The sequence below is a fragment of the Nomia melanderi genome, chromosome 7, assembly GCF_051020985.1.
Source record: "Nomia melanderi isolate GNS246 chromosome 7, iyNomMela1, whole genome shotgun sequence".
NCBI classification, from domain to species: Eukaryota; Metazoa; Arthropoda; class Insecta; order Hymenoptera; family Halictidae; genus Nomia; species Nomia melanderi.
In genome coordinates this window covers 15,886,907-15,907,502 of record NC_135005.1, presented here as the reverse complement: position 1 = coordinate 15,907,502, position 20,596 = coordinate 15,886,907, and the positions used below count along the sequence as shown (strand labels likewise).

Here is a 20,596-nt window from a genome sequence, read left to right as displayed (position 1 = left end):
ACGTTTCTCGGTGGAGAACGCATGTAACGCGGTACCGAAGATTAGTGAACCATGGAACGACACTCATTACACTGTCGTTCATCACGGAACATTACCGGGACAAGGTTTCTTGCTCAACGTCCAATCCTGTATCAATCATTCGCCGGCCGCTTAGACACCTCCAATTAATTTCAATCGATCGTATCCGTGGGACTCAGGATGCATAAATCTCCCGCCAATAAAACGGACACGAGGCTTCTCCGCGAGGATCCCTTTGATGTTCGCCTGTTGGTCTTCGCAGCGGTTCTTTACTCCTGATCGTTGCCGCGTCATAGATCCATCAATCCTCCGCGCGGCCGGCCATCGCGCCGGCTCCGGGGTTTTCGTGTTCTTTATTGTTCGCTCGTGAATCCCGATGCAGTTTCTCGGAATCCCGGGGAACTCCGGGTTGTAAATTGAAATTGCAAGACTATTCTCACATACTGAAACATCGATTTTCTTGTAGGGGAAACTGGAGACGAGAGAGACCCAGCCTGTTTCTTGAAATCCGCGCTATCATCGTAAATCGGCGCGCGGCTGTAGGAATGTCGAAGACCGAACGGGAATAGTGGAACAATTTCTACATACCGAAACGTCGATTTTCATGAAGCAACCTGTGGATCAAAAGTATGGATTTTTTCATTGAAATTCGTCGCGGCGTTAAGAATTCAAATGTTCGCGATGCAGTTTTCAGGCACGCGATACCCTGTGCGAGTTAAAGAGTCGGCTAACAGACCAGAAAATCGACAAATTTTCTATCATTACGCGATGAACACGCGTTTCGACGCGCAGCACGCACTTACGAACACCCGAGGGCTTATTACCTTCGAACACGGCCGCGAACAAAGGCTCGATTCTTCGCTCGTGTTATTTATTGCACCGCAGTCGAAATGATTTTTGCAGCGTCGCAAAATTATCGCGCCCCCCGGCGATCCTCTAGCAAACGAAAAATCGCGTACCGTCTGCTGAGCAATTGATAGTCATTCGAGCGTTCCTAATAAGAGCGCGATGAAAGGACAAGAATCAATTAGCGATCCCAAAAGAAACAAGACATTTTTACCGGCCACGGACACGCTGCTTTACGAATAAAACAAGCGACATCGAAACAACCTCTAATCCAATTATCAAACCATCCAGAATCAAACATTTCCACAATCGAAATACCATATGAAACACAATCAAAATCGAACCCCTCTAACCTCGTTATCTCAGAATCATTTCTAGAGGATGCCAGCTTTCATTTAGCCGCGGCCGCAATAAATCACGCGGCGAACTTTATCGCGGCTTTTATTGTACCCTGTGTATAGTATGCAAATCCAGCATGGGTCCGCGCAAAACATTAATCCCGTTCCGTCGTTCCCGAACGCCGGCAGTAAAACTGCAGATTTAATCGCGTCATCTAAATCGATCTCGTATTTAACGAACGACGATAAAAACGCCGGGCCCCGAAGGCGCATCTCCGGCATCGAGCTGCGGCGGCGGCGGCGGCGGCAAGTTCACGAACCGATCTTGAAAATCCAACCCCCACGACGCGCAGGAGGCAGGAGGAATGAATCGTCACGACCAAAGCCGCGTTGTGCCGTGCCGTGCCGTCGCTATTATGCAAAACGGGCCGTGACGGGCGGCAGGCCGGATCATCGGCAGAAAAGCACCTCTTCGACAATTTCCCCGGCGTTCATGCATTATTTACCATTATTTGCCCGGGCACCGATCGAAACCGTGAAAGTGGATTTTTCACGGCTCCCCCCCTTCCCCCTCCGCTCGCCCGTCCGGCCGGATTCATTCCCTGAAGATCGGAAGGCCGTGCGTGACGAACAGAAGACGCCGAGGCAATTTTTTCCATGCCGCCTCTCTCTTTCCCTCGAAAGTACCACCGGCGTGCCTGGTTACACGGCTGCTCGAGAGATCCGATGGAAGCCGCGAATGGGTTTCTCGAATCTCGAGCAGGCGTAATCGTCAGCCCGGAACTCCTAATGCCGGGCTGGCGAACCCGGTGGTTAGTGGAAAGTGCAGGTAAATGGAAAACGTGACGCGGTACGAGGCACGCGTGATTCGGCGCGAAACTCGGGGACCGAGGGTCTACTCGGAGAGCTGGAATTAGGATTTGTCGGTCTGTCGGGATTGATGCAGGGCATCAGGGCAGGAATCCGAAGTTGGGATTCGTTGTGTATGAATACTCTAACTCGGAGGATTTAGCTCCGGTTCGTATGAATCGAAGTCGAAGGATTCATCTTCAGTTTGTATGAATCATTAGAGAATATACTGAAGGAACCACAGGCTAAGATTCTGTATCCTAACTCGAAGAATTCATCGTCAGTTTGCGTGAATCTACACAACTGCGCTGAAGGAATGTAAAATTAGGAATTAAATCCGAATACTCGGATTCACCGTTAATGTATACAGACGATTAGACAACTTCGCATAATAACGTATTAGAGTGTAATCAGTGAGAACCACAAAGCGAGGAGTACCGATTGCAGTTCTCCCGTCACGTGCTACTCGACCGGTCCCACAAGACCCATCATTGACAGACATCAATAGGACCAATCAGCCTCGCAGTCAACCTACTTTCCGGAATTACGAACGCCCACGCTTGTACCCTCGCCGAAAGGGGGGAATAAAAGGAAAAGAAGGAAAGGAGGAACCGGCTCCGCGGCGCGAACCTGCAACAAACGACCTCGGGACGGCACGAAGCGGATCAACTCACTGCATTCCGTTATTACGCGTTCCACTTTGATCGTCTCGCAACAACCACCTTCGTCCTCCACCCCTGGCCCTCGACGCGTTCCGCGTCTCCGGGGCCGGCGAGCGCCGTATTTGGTTCACGGAAATAGCGCGCGTGTAGCGCGCCGGCCCCACGATGCGGACGCCGAGGCGGAGGAAAGAGGAACACGAAAAAGAAAAAGGAAAAAGGGGGGAACCAGCCGGCGGGAGGGGAGACGAGGAAGGATCAGAGGCGGACCGATCGGGCTCGAATTAATTGCCGTAACACCGGTTCCTCCCTCTCGACGAGAGCGAGCGCCGCGTACGGAATTACGGGCGTGTGTGGGAAAGTGTGCTGAATCGTCCGCGGGACCGATCCTCTTCAACCTCTTTCAGGTATTACAGGCTAATTTCGTGGGCCTCGGCCACGGCGAACAGGGCCCCTCGGATTTTTGTCGTGATCGAGGTGCATTCTTCTGGTTTCCTTCAGCTTTTTGTCGGAACTCGCTTGTAATCGAAGGCACTTTTTCTCGGTACCGGTGTTGGGGGATGATGAGTATGGATCTAGGTGTTCGTGAGAAATCGAATCGAGTGTGAAGTATGGAATGGAACGTGTAAGTAATTCAGATCAGATGTTTTTCTTTTATATCGATGTTGAAACGATGGGGCGAGGAAAGTTGTTAGAAGTTGTAGGAAATTATATCAAATCTGTAGTAAAAGCAAAAATGAAGAAGTGATGGAAGATTGAACAGAGGCGAACGGATTTGAAAAGGTAGCTTGAAGTGTTGAAGTTAAACTTTTGCACTACTTGATTTCCTACAGTAGCTATAAAGTTTGATATTTAATATTACACTTCATATAATGCATCAATCTGAGAAATATTGACGTAAAACAGCTTTGTCCGTCAATTCACGTGAATTTCTCGAGTTGGTTTTACAAAATATCGTCTTCGTCTCATCAGAAAATGTTGAAATATTTCTAGTGAAAAAGGACGTATAGAGATGAATAATAAAATGAACGTTTCACATAAGAAAGCATCGATGGATACACTACGTTCCGATGTTGATAGATATTTTATCAATGATAACGATGATTCTGTACATCTGAGGTCACGAGTTTTTCATCCCTGTGTTTCGTAACGCGATACGAGCTCGTGAAAGCCGCACGCGAAGGTCGGAACAATTAAACAATTGTCGGGACCGACCCACTTCACGCGCGGCATCCGCGTCCTTCCTCGCGCCTGTCGAACAACGCGCGCCACTGTTCGCCACGCGGGCAAAAGGGAGAAAAAAGGAGGAACGGAAGAGAGCCGAACGAGCCGCGCGCTCCGGGATATATGATGTGCGATCGTTTCGATCAAGATCGAACGTCGTCTTATATGGAGAGACGTTTCTGCGGCGAGAGTAAGAGCGTTGTCGACGATCACGTGCACGGGAGGAAGCCCACCCTATTTGTTTATTCGCGGCGCATCGACGTCGAGGTACAATCCTGTCGTAATTGCGGCGCTGTCCGATCGAGATCTCCGATTCGTCGATCGGAAGGGCGGAAAAACGAGCAATCCGCGGAACAGTATTATTCGCTCGCAGCGGTTACCCTGGTACCAGCACGGTCGTTCTTTCTTTTCTTTATAATAGCCTCGAACAAACGTTCGAGCGCATTTCGCGCGGTATTATTAAACTCGAGCGAATTAATGAAATTCCGTGGTTACGAGCTGTGCTCGAGCTATCGTATTTTCTACTATTTCGAGTAACAGTTTAAATGTTTCATCTCTATGAAGCATTCAGGAGTTTAATTAATTAAAACCGCCGAGCAGTTGAAAAGACTTTTCGAAATTCCTCTATAAACTCCAAGAGTGCATCCGATTTTAAGTGATTTACAGTTTGATCGTTACATCAATTTCTCTAACTTTTCGGAGAAACATGTGTTATTCTTTTCATAATTGCAACAAGATGCAGAAATGGGTAATTTTGACTCTCTGGTAGTGTCAGATACAGCTGAGACAAGAGTTTATGGTATTCGAGAGTAATTGTGAAAAGGAAATGATCGATGTAGATTTGTTAGCGATAATCCGTGTAGAATTTGAACATTTCATTCGACCAGGTTTACGAAGACGCGTTGAAGGTCTGATTGAAATCTTGTTCGTTTTCGGGGATCGGCGAGGAGGGAGTTTTACGAGCAATATTCCCGATAACATCGTTACCGATCAATCGAAATTGAAATCGCGATGACGAGAGACGTCGAGAGCACCGGCGAGGTGAAAGTCAACGACACGTCCGGAGTGTATGACTTTGTTCAGGAACGCGTCAGCACTGGAACGAGCGGAGCACATCTCGAATCTAATTATCGGGGAACGCTTTGTGCGTATAGGAAGCCGAACAACCGTTTGCGGGCTTAACGACCCGCAGTAAGAAAGGAATCGGCCGCCGAAGGAGACCATTGAGGAACGTTGCTGCTGGCACTGGCTGCTCCGAGCCGGCTATATTCTCCAACAGTAAATTACACGATGTTTTTTTCCGAAATTTAAGACCTGCCTCCTGCACTTTTTATCGGGATCAGTTAAAAAGGAAACGAAGGGTAATAACATATTTATAAATCTCTCCGATGCAAATTCCTTCGCCCCTTTCCTGCTGAATTTTGACAAATTACGTCTAAGTGTGCTCGACCTTTAACATGGTAACCGCCACTAGATTCTCGACCGTTTTCTTTATAGTCAGATTTATTCCTTTATAATAAAGCCTGATGGTATTTGAAATAATTATTGTTTTGGTATTACAGTAATTATGTCACACTGTTATCTAGCTTCTTGTGTTACTAAATAGATTGAATGAATATATAATTTTCTTATTGCAATTGTTTTTCGTGTTAACCCTTTGCACTCGAGAATATTTTTCTCAATAATATTCATTATTTCCTGATGAAATATGAATGACACTTTTTACTGGCATAAAGGAATACCTTGCAAAAATTAAGTGACAGAACTATTTCATTTCACTATATAAAATTTAATATTGAACTTTAAATTTTATCATTTTGTTGGGTCGAAGCGAGTGGCGACTGAAAGCCAAGGGGTTAAACAGCTAATAGGATTTCATCGATTTATCTCTCAATTTAACGAAGACTAGATATCATAGAAGTAATTGAAAATAGATGTATTTTTCGTGAATGAAGTTTCAAATGTTACTTGATTTAGGTTCGTATTCGATAGGCAGTGCTTATGTTGCAGATTCGTTTAGCAACGACAAAGACTGAAGATGATCGAATCGATCCACGTTTCGACAAAATTTCGGTCACCGGTGTCGTTGACCTCCTTAAAGACACTAAGCAACTGACCGTCTCGATGAAAGTTACAAGAAAGTGATGGGAAACTTTAGACAGAACCACTCACGTGGGTAGTGCTGTCATTAGAGGGTCAGGAACTTTCTTAAAATGTTCGATATTAACTGACGCTCGTTCAAATTACGAACGTGTGAACCTTTCCGCGAGAATCTCGCAGTGACACATCTGCCTGTCCTCCTTCCGGTCAACAGAAGAAACCTTTCACATCTAGACCTCTGTTGCAGTCCAATATCTCCCACCATTAAGAATAATCACCTTCGCATCTCTGTACAATACAACGATCTACTATATGAATCGCTCGGAAGCTTCACAATATTAGATTTTTGTCAATTTTAATGGAATAAATAATATTCTTTCTAGTTATCAAAGGATTTACTCGTTTCATTTATTCTACGCCAGGAATTCCTTTTCATAACTTCCGAATATACTGCATAATCATTTCAGAAACCTAAACATTAATTTTCTCAATTTCTTTTCCATACTTAAACGCATTGGCTTCACAGATGCATTAACCCCTTGGCCTATGATTTCTTTCTCAACTCTGACCTAACCACTTTGTCATTAATAAATCATTGGAAAAAGAGACAAATTCTAAACATATGTTATGCCTATATTTCCTTTTAAGCATAATAGTACATTACAGAGGAATAATATTTATTTTGCACTCGAATGAACTGAGTAATATGTATGTTCGTTAACCCTTTGCACTCCGAAGTTCTTCACTAGAAATATTTCAACATTTTCTGATGAGACGAAGATGATATTTTATAAAACCAACTCGAGAAATTCACGTGAATTGGCGGACAAAGCTATTTTACGTCGATATTTCTCAGATTGATGCGTTATATGAAGTATAATATTAAATATCAAACTTTATAGCTACTGTAGGAAATCAAGTGGTGACTGAGCGTCACCTCCCGAGTGCAAAGGGTTAAATCACGTTGAAAATCTTCACGAGTCTCACTCGTTGCTGCAGAGAAAGGTGTTAATGGAGTTTAAGATTCTAAAGTGAAGAGAGCTACGAATATACCGAAACGTTCCGTTTAACGTAAACTGGAATGAACTCGCAATTAAGCGGCGAAAGTGATGTCGCGATGCAAATGAACTAACCGGTGATTATGTCACGACGGACTCCTCTCGGCACACGTGATCGCTAGGCGGCAGCTCCTGATGCGTCAGGATCAGAGGACGTGTTCCGTCGCAGCGACACGATTGCATCACGTAAGTACCTCCACGTGTTTCCGCCTGAAACGGAGTTGTCACGTGTGTCGCGCGTACGTGCGGACCGTGTCGAGCCACGCGTCTCCCGGCGAGCACGTGGTGTGTACGACAAACTGATTACACGTTTAATTAGCATAATACAATGAGCCGCGGCGAATAACGCGGATCTGCCTACCGATTAACCGGCATGACGGGGCCCGCATTGTTACTGTACGAATAATTCCCACTGATTGCCGGTTCTCTACCATTCGACCAACTGTGTTTACGTAACAATCATTTCATCTTTCTACCGATACGAATCATTTTATAGAATTTCCCAAGCTATAGAACATGCAATTTTATAAACACACCGACGACTTTATTACACCTCCATTTCCTATGCGAGAATCGTATAGACTTTCAATGAATTTATTTTTGTGCTGATTATGTCACCACTTGATTTCCTACAGTGAAGCTATAAAGTTTGATATTTAATATTATACTTCATATAACGCATCAATCTGAGAAATATCGACGTAAAATAGCTTTGCCCGCCAATTCACGTGATCTCGTCGAGTTGGTTTTACAAAATATCTTCATCTCGTCAGAAAATATTGAAATATTTCTAAAAGCTTCGGAGTGCAAAGGGTTAATTTGATCTCTAGAATTTAGAATTTCGGAATTTTTCATAATCGTCGCGTTAGTAACGCCGAACGACCGAACGAAAAATTCGAAAGACGAATTTCCCAGGTAATTTCGATGTTTCTGCTGGAAGAGTAACTCTTCACCGAACCTTTCGCAGGTACAAGAGGGTTCAAAAAGTGTCTCGTTTATTCGGGACACGTCTCAAACGGCTATAACGCGCTAACGACGATACACGTACTGGAAACTTTCCACGCAGCCTTCTGGAACGGTACCAGCTTTACGCTGGATGCGATATTAAGGCTTAATGACCGGGGATCGCGACGAAAGGAAGGTGGAAACGTGACTGATCCCCGGCGAGCGTAAGCAAAAAGGTAAATATCGTTAGCTGATCCTAATTGGATGCTCTGAATTTATGTTAAACCTCCAGTGAAATTGGAATTTTTGTTAGCAGGTATCTTGGCTTGGTGATTATGATGCTTTGGAAGTATGCAGAAGAATTTTATAGAAAATTAGAAACGTTTTGCTCACGCTTTAGAATTAAAAAGAGAATCATCGATATTTCCCTTCGGTGCAATAGAATTTTTAGGAACGACATGGGATATTTCCAGCATAGAGAAGCAACACTACCATCACGAGGCCACGTGGTACGCCTCGTCCTCATCGATTTGCCGCCTCGTCACCGTCCACGTTCATACCGTCGATTTATCGCGAATTCACGGTACGTCGATTGCGAGCATTAACATTTTTCCGGCGGCGGACCTGTTCGCGTGCGTGGCCGTACCGGCTGTCAGGAGGACCTTGCGCGGAAGTGCGAAACCCGATCCTCCTTCCGCGATCCAGGACCGAGCGATTCCCACAATACACCGCGGATCGCCGGACCGTTTATCGACACCGAGGCACGTCGTATTATCGATTAGCCCCGGCCATGTGTAAAGTCTCCCCCGCGAACACTATTATGGCTACATAAAGTTCAGGCCAGATCCACGATCATGTTGCTTTCTTACCATTTTCCCCATAGAAACAATGTTTCAGTCCTATATACGAAACACGTATCGAAATCTGTCTTTTTCGAAGAGTCCACCGTAGTCTAGATCTCTTTCGAAGATTCGAGCAATTGCTTAACCCTTTGAACTCTGTAGGCTCCAATATTACCAGTTCTAATATTAAATATTTCTATGAATTCTAGGAAAACTACCTTAAGATCATTAGATCTTCCAAATATACAAAGTTAGTACTAAGAAGGGAATTACAGTTCACAAAACCATGTGGAGTGCTAAGGGTTAGTATCTACGTTCCAGTCATTCCACACTGATGACACTAGAGTACTCTAAATATAGATACCTATTATGATCGGTAACTATGAATTGCTCTTTTCCTAACAGAAGCTGGATACCAAACATGCATCTCTTCGAAGACCTCCAATTTCGATCTAAAGAAAAGAAACAGGAATCACAATGTCCACTATTATATCTATTATCAGTGACGCTCAAAAACTTTTTTCCAATGGCACCCCACACCGAAGATCACTGCGAGGATTCAACAAGAATGTTCCACGTAGAATGAAACAAACTGGACATCCTCTGTTACGTGACTGATTAAGTGACTCTCACCCTCTTTATTCCACCTGGATATCTATTACCAGCGACTCTCAGCCTCTTCCTACAACGGCACCGAAGATCACTGCGAGGATTCAACAAGAATGTTCCACGTAGAATGGAACAAGCTCGATTCAAAGCAAACTAATCCCGGCGATTTCCATGCGCCTAATACGGCGGTCGAGCATTATCGCGCCGCTTCGCATCAGGTCCGTTCCAGCGAGGAATAAAGAAGCACGGGACCGTAGCGCGGGACGACATGCTCGATGACTCCCCGCAAACGAGGCCGAGCATCGGCTCGAGGTCGCCGGGGATGCCAGAAACGAGGTTACCGCGAGGCCGGTGACTCCTCTTCCGCCGGTGGAAAAGCTTCGAGCCGCGAGACCGCCGGACAAAACTGGGAGATCGACTCGATCCGATTTGATCGGATGCTGCGCCGCGGAGCTGGCGAACCGTGCGATTTTCGAAGTGAAAGTCCCCGGCCGAGCGTCTTCGTCGGGCGAGACAACGAGCCCTTTGTCTATCCGCTTTCAGGGCGGCCGGTCGCGACGTAAAAGGGATGCGTACACCGAAATTGGAGTACCCTCGTCAACGGGCGTTGTGCAAGTGACTCCGATGAAAGCTGCAGATTACCTCAGCTGTCTCGGGCAGCCCGTGGATTCGACTTTGTACGAGATGTGCTAATTGGTTCGCCGGAGTACGTTACATTAGGTAACCGTCCCGGTGGATCGACAAGTTGGGGTACTCGGGATTGAATGACGAGGCGGTTTCGGGCTTGTACAATGTTGAACGGCTTGTTGCCGGTGAGGCAACTGTCTGAGTGGTGGATTTTTATGTGCAACGACTTTCAGAGGGATTTTTCATAATTCTCGACGAGAAGCTCGTTCTCTTTCGATAGCTATCTTTCAGTTCTGAGTGTCTTGGTTTTCAGACGACTGATATGTTCCGTATTATCAGGTATCGAAGTTAACCGTTTGGAATACCAAGTTGCAAACGAATGATGTGACTATTCAAGCAGCAAGAAATCAGTGTATAGTTACCTTATTCTCTACTATTTAAACATTCAGTGTCTAATGTAGCAGAATCTGCAGGTTTTTTATACTTCAAACAATCGTCCGCGAAGGGTTGAGATTCACTACCGAAGTCTATCGCTGATTTACCCTGTTCCGGCATTGATTAAGTCACTATTTGCAATGAGAAGTTAGCGAGGTTAAATTCCGGAGAAATCCTTTAGACACTCGACCAAAACAGTGACCACTTTCTCAAACTAAACAGCGACCAAAAAGGACATACCAACCGAGAACATAAACCCTATCCGCTTAAAAGCTACTCGAAGTGAAACGATGACAACCCGAGTCAGCCACGGGAGCAGACTCCAGATAACATAATCCAGTCCGGAGTCGACAGTGAGATAGCAAGAGTCCACTTTTGGTAGCAGAGTGGTGACCGTGATCGCGCTTAGCCCCTCGCGCTTCTAATATCTCCATTTACTCGAAAGTTGAATCTCAACTTCAACACTAGAACTACCGAACAAGTGAAAATGACCCATCCCTGATTTCTCCTTTCCGCGATCATTAAAAACATAACAGGTTCTTCCCTGAGAAGTGATTAACCCCAATCGTACCGCGTGTTTTCATAACGAATCAATACCACGATGTCTCTCAGTCACTTATGAGAATAAAAGAAATGATTAAAATGTTATTCTTTGTGATTATGGGGCCCGAATGTTAAAAGCCCAAAGAAACTTTTGGAAATGCAATATGAAATAATAAAAAAATTTGGGTAAAAAGTTCAAATGTGACTCAAATGTGACTGGTCCGATTAGGTTTAACTCTTCGCGGACGAAGATGCTTTGAAATCTACAAAGTCTTCAACGAATGAAGTTAAATTAAATGTCAGTTACTTAATTAATAGGAAAAAAGGAAACTGCGAGCTGATCTCTCGCTGTCAGAGTAATTAAACCATTTCTCTGCGACTTAGTCTTCCAAACACTTCATCTCTCCGAAATGACGTTCGTCCGCAAAGGGTTAATTGACTCGGCAATACGCAAACTGAAAATCAATTAAACCTTCAATAGGTGCACTCTTGCAGTGTCTACAGAGGATTCTGAGAAAGTGAATTTCGGCGGTTGGTAGTTCTAGTGTTAGTTTGAAACGAACGTAACGTTGATATTCTCCAACTCCCGTTCGAAGTCGTTTCCCACGAGTGCGACGTTACGAGTGAAGGGGTTAAAAATAGAATCGAGTCCGTGGGACCCGATTAGGGTAGCAGTATCAAGCGGACTTACCTCGTGCGCCTGGTCCTCGATGCTTCTAAGAACCGCGAGGTTGCGTATAGTCGCGCGTCGCGACTCGAACGAGGATTCGAGCCTGGTGGCGGCGTTCCCGACCTCCTCCACCAATCCCCGTGCCCGTTTCACCGACAATCTGGAAAGATAAAAAGGGGACCGTGATCGCGGCGGCACCGTTAGGAATTCTTGTTCCCCCTTATCGCTAACGAAACATCGAACCCTAACTCGCGAGATAGCGCGCCGGCGCATAAGGCACACGAGTGGGCGCTGACTAACACGCCGCCGGACGTTATCTTCGCATTAAAATGTCCTTCGCCTAGCTATGCGCCGCAAGAATCCACCGTGGAATTACTCGTGTAAGTGTACACGCACGCGTGTCCATCTATAAACCACGGAGACACACATACACACACTCATACACGGACGCGCGTAGGTGCAAGGGTGTCCTCTTTCAACGGAACCCGGCGAACAACGCTGACGCGGGGTGTCCGAGTTGAAAAATCCCCGATCGTCTTCCAACCACGTCTTCTTTCATCTTCCGTCTTATCTTCTTCTTCCTGTTTATTAACCCTTAACGGACTGGATGTACTTCGAGTTTACTTACCGCTAAAATGTACCGTAACATAGGTCGCGAGAAGGAAGTTTCGTAGAAGCATAATGTTTAACGTTGATCGTGAATATTACAATAATAGCGATGAAAATAGTCACACGATTTCAGCTACTTCGTTAAGGGTTACATTAGGAAGTTCAAGAGATTAAAGAGAGAAAGTACAATCGTGAGATCTTGAATTGCTTCATAATATTCATTAACCCTTTGCACTCGAGAGGTGACTCTCAATCACTTGATTCGATACAACAAAACTTTGAAGTTGAGTATTTAATACTTCAAATTAAAGTTAGCACTGCTACGTGAAATATTTAAACACCTCTGTTGCTTAATTTATCTATGAATTATCGTTAAATCAGTTTCAAACAGTATGACCTACATCTCGTCGGAAAATGTTGAATATTTCCATTGAGAGACTTTCGAGTGCAAAGGGTTAATAACAAACAACTGCGACACATTTACTTTTGCTCCAAGTGATTCCTAAATGTTTAAAACTCTAGTCGACTCGCGTCAATAGGTAAATTGTTCGTTACAGACTGCGCGAGGAGAGAAGAACAGCTTGTCGGGATAATTAAAGCGGAACCAGGAATAGGACGACGGTAAGGTACGAGAGGGCATATCGACCGGGTGTCCGCGAAATTCGCCGGCGGGCATGCGTGTACACTTTCTAGGTTCGCGGAGTTTGCGGGAAAACGGTCTAACCTAACGTGCTCGAGGTGGAGGAGAGGCGACGCGCGTTCCTCCAGCGAGGCGATCGCCTCCTCGGCGTCTCTGGACGTTCGCCTCAACGTGGGGTCCGTGAGCAGCCGGCCGAGAGGCGTCAACGTGCCGGATAGGCTGCTGCATTCCTTCAGCTCGGACATCTCCAGGGCCAGCCGGCGACCGGTCGACTGCCATTCTGTCATCAGGCCGTCGTACTCCTGCGGGAACACCGAAATCATAATTAACGTAGTTGCTTTGGGGAGAACGTTGATGGCAGGAATATGGTAGAAGGTGGACAGCAGTTGCTTTACGAGGAATCCTGTCGAACTATGCTGTGGGTGTGTGTGTTTGAAAGTTCAAAGGTATCTGGGACATCTGAAACGTTGGGTATAGGGGATTTGATTTTTGGTGATACTTATTTTGAACGTTTGGCATTTGAAAGCTTCGTTATTGGATTATTTGAAGAGGGTTAGGTTTAATATTGAAGACTCGAGTTATATGGTTAAGTTTGTTCTCAGTTGATTCGTTTTTAGTATTGGAGAGATATTGTTTCTTTTTATAGACGATTGAGTGAGATATCGACCAAGGAGGGCTCGATTGAAAGATGAATAGATAGCACATGCTTTGAACAACACTGTATAATATCGACAGAAGTAAGCAGAATGCAGAACAGGCACACCTAGCTACCAGTCCGTTTGATTTGCTTATTATGGTGCATTCTGAGGCGACCGAAATTCCAATCACATGGAATCATCCACGGGGAAATATCTATAAATGCTTCTACTCTGACTAATTGGCGCTGGTTGTCAACGGTCCGACTTTTCATGCAGTTATACAACCCTCCGCGAAATGTCAAGTGTTACATATCTTTCCAAGTCCTATTCCTGGCTCGTGGCTGTTGACATTCCGGAAAATCGTTTTTTCCAACTGCTTACGCACTCGTTCTATCATAATTTATGAACTCAACTACATAGAACAAGTTTCAATATTAACTCCAGCCAAACTACAAATTTCTTTTTTTTAATTGAATACTCTCACCGAAGTAGAACTGCTTCTTTTAATGCCGATCCTTCTAATTAATTCAAATGCCGAACATGTCCTGTAACACCTACAAAAAGAAAGCTCGAAAACTAATGGAATACAAATGTAACTAACGGTAGAGTTCACTGACAACTGAAATATGCGGTTCCCCATAAAATTGTCCTATCATTGTTGTCGATCTGTCATAACAGCACAATGAAGCACAAAATTGGAGCACGAGAGCCGATTTCGAGCGGTCTAATCGTAAGTAAGACACAATTAAGCGCGAGCATGCAGCTGATCGATTGACGTCTCAATTTCGCGGAATCATCCGGTAGATTGATCGATCGTCGGATCGCCGATCGCCAGAGGGCCCCGACTATTCGCAGGCCTGCTCTGTATCGCTGTCGTAAAGTGGTTCGAGGGTCGCAATAGCTCAAACTCGAGATGATGAGCGCCGATCGTTCATAACTCTTCCGAGAGCGCATTTCTAGCCTGTAAACTTCGGGTGGTCCGATAAGTGTTCCTAAGAGGACCAACCGGCTCGATGATACATCACCGCGAGCAATTAGAAAAATCAATTACGGCTGGCGGCGCGGGGTGAAGAATCGGCTGTTGAGACCATTTCTCATTCAGCATCGTAGAGAATTTTGTCCAATGATCCGGTGCTAGATTACTTGAAACCCAACCGAAAATTATACGTCTCGCAAAATTACATTTCTATATTTCTATTCACTTTCGAACGTCATCGATTCTACAATAAATTCTAGTTATCACTGTAATCTTTCAATAAATTTTATAAAGTATATATATATATATTATAAAATTATAATACAGGGTGATATATGATAATAAAATTATAATATTATATACACAGGGTGGAAATTATAAGGCGTTACAGTCGAATATCTCCGAAAATATTGATTATACGTATAAATGTTTCAAACGAGAGTTGTCCAATACCGAGGGGGACATCACGTGGTGGAACTTTTATTTTTCTGGCGGACACTCCAAGGTGAGGTGAAGGTCAATTTTCTGTTTTTAAATGGAATGATACGATTTTTTATCCACCATCAAATATTGCGTTTTAAGACGAATTCGACGACTTATGACTCAAGGTCATTCAAGGTCAAACTTGCAGGGAAATGGAGAGAAGGTGTATATATACTATATGAACAACGAAAGATTTTGAAGATCCTAATGTTGATTGATTGCAGCAGAAAAGTAGGCTACGATCAATTACGAGCATTTGATTTCGTCAGAACGTCGAGCCAAAATTCCGTCCGTCGGTCGTTCAAACAATAAGCGCGCCGTCAAACCGACAATTTCGAAAGTTTTACATAACACGTGTATAATCATTCGAACATTAACACCATTCAATCACGTTTTCGGCGAGGACCGTTCGGGCCGGCCTTCTAATTACTCCCGGGGCGACGGTTCTCTGTTCCTAATGATACTCCGACGTCGGCTAGCATCCGCGGACAATTTGCCATCCCGAGAAAGTTCGAAATTGCCGGGGCCGGTACCGTACGATACGCGTCGAGATGAATGCGCGTTATTCGAACACGCATAGTAAATCCTCGTTCCCGGGATACCTGGATGAGAAGAGGGAGCCGTGTGGCGTCTGTGGGAGTCCTTACTTTCTGCCGAAGAATTTCATGCGCGCCGATGCGACCGGCGATGCACTATGTTAATGCCTATCTCGGCAAGCATCGGCCGGGCCGATCGTAATTTATAAACATTTTCCGACAGTGCAATTTTCTCCTTGTAACGCTTTCCGCGGCGCGTACCGGCAAGGTCGCGGCTAACCGTTGCGAGGCTGCCGCTTTTCCTTATCGCGTGTCTTTCCAATAAATCGATTACCTTAGTCACGGTGATACAATGATCTTACTGGTGGTGCGCGAGCAGTGGTACACGCAGGAACCTCGAAAAATACGACTTTGTTTCTGTGAAAGGTAACAAAGAAATAGAAACTCGTATCCGAAGTTCCAACTTCTCGAAACCGAGTCATTAAAACTCTCGTTGCATGCTTCATTTACTTTTACATCCCGATTCCTTATCACCGATGCCGTTTCTACAACGATCAATCATTTTCCAAAGTCGATTTTCAGAAAACGAACACGGCAACTCGTTGTAACGCGATGCGAGAAGTTTTATCGGAGAAAATCGATCGGAAAGTCTATGGTCCGGCATTTTAACGGATTAAACGATGGAAGAAGGGAGCAACGAGATATCGGTCGGTTTTATTTCCACGACGAGACGAGTAGAGTACACGTCCGATCGGTCCGTATCACGGACAATTCCACCGGACGCGTACGTCCCGGCGGAGATTACGAGGCGCGTAACGAATCGCCATCGCGATACCGGCCGGCGCGACGAGGCGAGGCGCGTCCGCCGGTTTTTTTCTTAACGGGACCCATTAAAACGCCATTACCGCGCGGCACCGTGGTTTGAGAACCCCGGGATAAATTGGTAACATCGGTCAGTGCCACCGTCGTCGCCGTATAAATTCGGCCGGCAATAATTGCGTCGCGATTTTCGAGAGTAGGGTCCGGGAGCCACAATTATTTTGTCGGCCCGGGCCGGCGCGCGGCCATTTCTCATCGGACCTGCCGAATCACCGTCGCGACATCCCGTCCCGGCCCGGCGCGGAGCATCGGACGCATTCCTCGCCTCGATCCGTTTCGCGAGCAATTTGTCGCGAGCCCCGAGAGATTCGAAAAGATCGGACGACTCTCTCGCCTGTCAGCCCGCGACACTCGTCGGGATTGCTCGCTCGTTACGGCGAGAGCCGCGAAATCGAGTTTCAGATTGCGCCGAGAGCGTGACGGCTGCGTCGCGCGCGAGGGAGTAAGACGCGACAGCCGGCAATGAGAGTGTGGATAGCGTAAAATCGCGCGATGAGTAGCGGCGGGTTTTTGTCGCGAATGATATTCAGTTTTTGCCGGCGGATCTGATAGGGGACTGGTCGGATTCAATTTATTGTTTCAGCTCGTTACTTTGTTCCCTTTTGTTAGTTGATTGTAAAGTAGTCGATTGTAAGTGTCGATAATGCTGGATATAGGAACAGTGAGAAACAGCGAATGTTTAATTAGCCACGGTAAAAATAGTATCGCTAACGTATCTGTAAATCACGGAGTCTACGTGCGCGGGACTCAGCGTCCTTCGCGAAAATCTGTTGGAACGAACCGTGGGGTGAACGTTCCGGCAAATAATTCCAAAAAACCAGCCCTAAGAAAATTAACCGTCCATTCGAAAACCCCAGGCGCCATAAAATATACACCGCGCCGGAGAGAGATAAAACCCAGGGTCCTTGACATCCCTTCGCGTTTCATCCACCGAGCGGGCACGCAACACGTTCTCCAGAATCCCCAGCAGTAAAACAGGAATAAAAGAGAGCCACGAATTAACCGATACAAGCGAAGCTTTCATTCCCCGGCACTTTTACGCTCGGCCGACGTTTTCCTCGGAGGCAAGGCCTTCAAGAGAGTTAACTTAAATTCGACGAGGATCATCGAGAGAGGAGAAAGAAGACGCGCGCGCGCGCCTGCTCAAGGACCCCGCGGAGAACTCGGGGGGCGTCGAATTAAAGGACAAAGGGTGAACCGAGGGAAACGACGTGGAAAGACCAAAAAGGAAACGGGGAGAAATAAGAGTTACGGATTTGCATCAGCGGGCAGAGCGCAAAAACCGCTTCGACGGGGGCAAGAAGCATCGTCGGGCGGAGAGGGCGCAGGGAACACTCGAGGCTGATGCGAGCCGTGCCGCGGGCAGCTTCAATTACCTTATAGAACGCGATCCACAGTGCCTGGTCGTGGTTCTCCTCCCGCCTCGGTATGTGTTTGCACAGCGCGTTGTGGTCCACGACGGTCGTCTGAAAGCAGCGGTTCAAAATGCTTTAGCACCCGGCGACTGAAACGGGAGCGAGCGTCTCCGGAGGCGGAGACCGCGTTTTTCCCCCGCGTCAATGGGAAATCGTTCCGTTTCCCCCTCGACCGAGCACTCGAGCCTCGTCGACGAGACAAAGAGCCATTCGTCGGAACACACCGCTCTCGAGAGAAACACCGAATCACGCGACGAACGGAACAATGATCGCCGCCGAGGAGTAAGGGGGACGAGAGGCAGGCTCGGTCGAAGGTGGCGCGCACCGCTTAAGGATTTAATTATTTATCGCTCACCTTGACGCGGCTCAAAGGTAACTGGGGGTCCGCTGAACCGTCGCCGACGGTGCTTTGCAGCAGCAACGCTTGCGAAACGTTCACTCGGTCCTGCGAACACAAGCATCGTGTCATTGTACGCCGGCTTCGCGGAGGATCGATGGGCCTCAATGGGAGTTTAACCTTTGATTGGGCGTGCGGAGTTTCGCGGGGCTTTTCAATGCTCGTGGCATTGTTGTTTCGCTCGGGGGGCTCTCTAGTGTAGCTGAATTTACGGGCGTTTGCGTGTCGGTTTGTAACCGAGTTTACTGTTTGCTAATGGAAAGGTGTTCTTTGGAAACTGTGTTAATGTTACTGAATTCGATCATATTGCGATATGATACTTTAATCGTTCAACATTTTAGGGACACCAAGATTCTACATAGCAATCACGCCGTGACGAATAATTGTAGCAAAAGTTGCACGCTGAACGTCCCTCAATTTGCAGTAAAGTAGAGATGAAAACAGATGTACTATTTTTATACTTTAGTTCCAATTATTATACTTCCAAATGTCACCGACATAATATTATTTATAACACACAATTTTCTCCCAATAGTCACGTTTGGTTCAACAAATTCTAGCGATTTGATTCGCCGATTCCACGGCATGCAACGTGAAACAAGTAAACACTCGAGTAAAGCTGAATCGTCTGTCGACATAGAATCTCAAAGTTTAAAAATTGCAGAAAAGCTACTTACGTAGAAGGAAACGATCGTGTTACCTTGAGAAGGGCCAGGACCTTGTCCAGGAACTCGAGACACTCGGCGGAGGTGTTGCGTGCGAGCAGGGTGAATCCGTTCTTCGTTTGGTCCGCGCTGAAAGCAGAACGCAGGCAGGAAGAGGTGAGATTTCGGCTGAGGCGGAACCGTTCGCTCGTCGGGACGTTTCTCGGCCGGCTGACGGACAAACCGTCGATGGCATTCCGCGCGTACACGTGAGTCACCGTGATACGGTAGTCAACACGGTTGACAAGATCTCCCACGTGAGGAGCGGCGTGTCGTCGCGATTTCTCCTCCGAGTCATGCTCCGAGTGAAACGAGGCGTCCGCTCTGTCGACACGTCCGCGAGCCGATTATGCACGCTCGTCGACGTCACCGCCGTAAGGGCGGCGAGCCGCCTCGGTACGACCTTCGCCGCGGGGATAATTGATTCACGTTCACGGTTGGCGAGCTCGTTTTTGCCGATCGACCCGCTTTTTGCGCCCGATACCGGCGGATTGTGGATTTTATGCATCTATAATGTATGCAGCTGCGAGTGGCGCAAGAAACGCTTATTGAATCACTCTCCTGCGTCCGCGGCGCGACAATGTTGCGTGACTGTGTAGTAACTAGTGTGGATGTTTGAATGTAAGCGAGAGATTTCTGTAAAATTCAATTGTAAGTATCTTTTTAGAAATATGGTAGAACGAGGGAATCTATGGGGACAGTTTCTGAAAGTTGGGAAATGCTGTGTAGTAACTAGTGTGGATGTTTGAATGTAACCGAGAGATTTCTGTAAAATTCAATTGTAAGTATCTTTTTAGAAATATGGTAGATTGAAGTAATCTATGGGGACAGTTTCTGAAAGTTGGGAAATGGAACGTTCGATACGTCACTGGGTGGCTCAATGCGAAGGAAAGAATCGAGAAAATTGTCTTCTAAGATTATTATACAATATATTCAAAAGCTGTAAAATCGAGTAAACGCTTGAATAACCGAAGAGAATATCATCTATTCCATTAGAATCGACTGAACCGCATCGGTTTCTGAGGGATTCGCATAAATATAATTTAGTTTACACATTGTCGAGGCAATGACACGGCAGGCTTTTGATATTTGTTCGCGGCAACGTTCCCGCGTTAATAATAGAGCTGTACCAATAATTCTTGCTTTCGAAATCTGTCAACGGGATTAGTTATTAGAAGCTTGCGCAACGAAGAAACCCAAGCTCTTCCAGTTGGCCGTTTTCATTCCGCGAGCAACGGTCTCGGGACATTTCGCCTCGAGGACACGGGTCGCAAAGGCGTATTGAATGCAGGAAAAGCGTATCACGATCCGCATTCAGTTATGACACGTGGGTGGTTTCGCGTAAGTATGCAGCGTTTCTCACGCGGCTCCAGTGGCACCCCTCTCCCCCCGCTCCGCCGCCCTCGGTCCCTTTCATACGTACAGCAATCATGCCTCCACTTCACAGTGGCGTATCCACTGGCCACAATACCACTCTTTGTACGCGTGCTCGTGATTGCTTCAATCCGCCTCGTACCTTTCACGTCCCTTCGGTTTGTCAGATGTCAAATGAGAAC

At 46.3% G+C, this 20,596-nt stretch overlaps 1 protein-coding gene across 4 annotated transcripts in view; it reads right to left on the bottom strand.

Annotated features, from left to right (window-relative positions):
* LOC116425178 (uncharacterized) overlaps positions 1-20,596 on the bottom strand; it is a 439,005-nt gene that overhangs the window by 105,496 nt on the left and 312,913 nt on the right. For all 4 annotated transcript variants that reach the window (XM_031972538.2, XM_031972539.2, XM_076369562.1 and 1 more), the window contains 5 exons: positions 19,037-19,130; positions 18,295-18,384; positions 17,901-17,990; positions 13,097-13,314; positions 11,785-11,923 (listed from right to left, as the gene is read on the bottom strand). In XM_031972538.2, the coding sequence (XP_031828398.1) occupies positions 11,785-11,923; positions 13,097-13,314; positions 17,901-17,990; positions 18,295-18,384; positions 19,037-19,130 (631 nt within the window). The remainder of the gene's footprint in view (positions 1-11,784; positions 11,924-13,096; positions 13,315-17,900; positions 17,991-18,294; positions 18,385-19,036; positions 19,131-20,596) is intronic.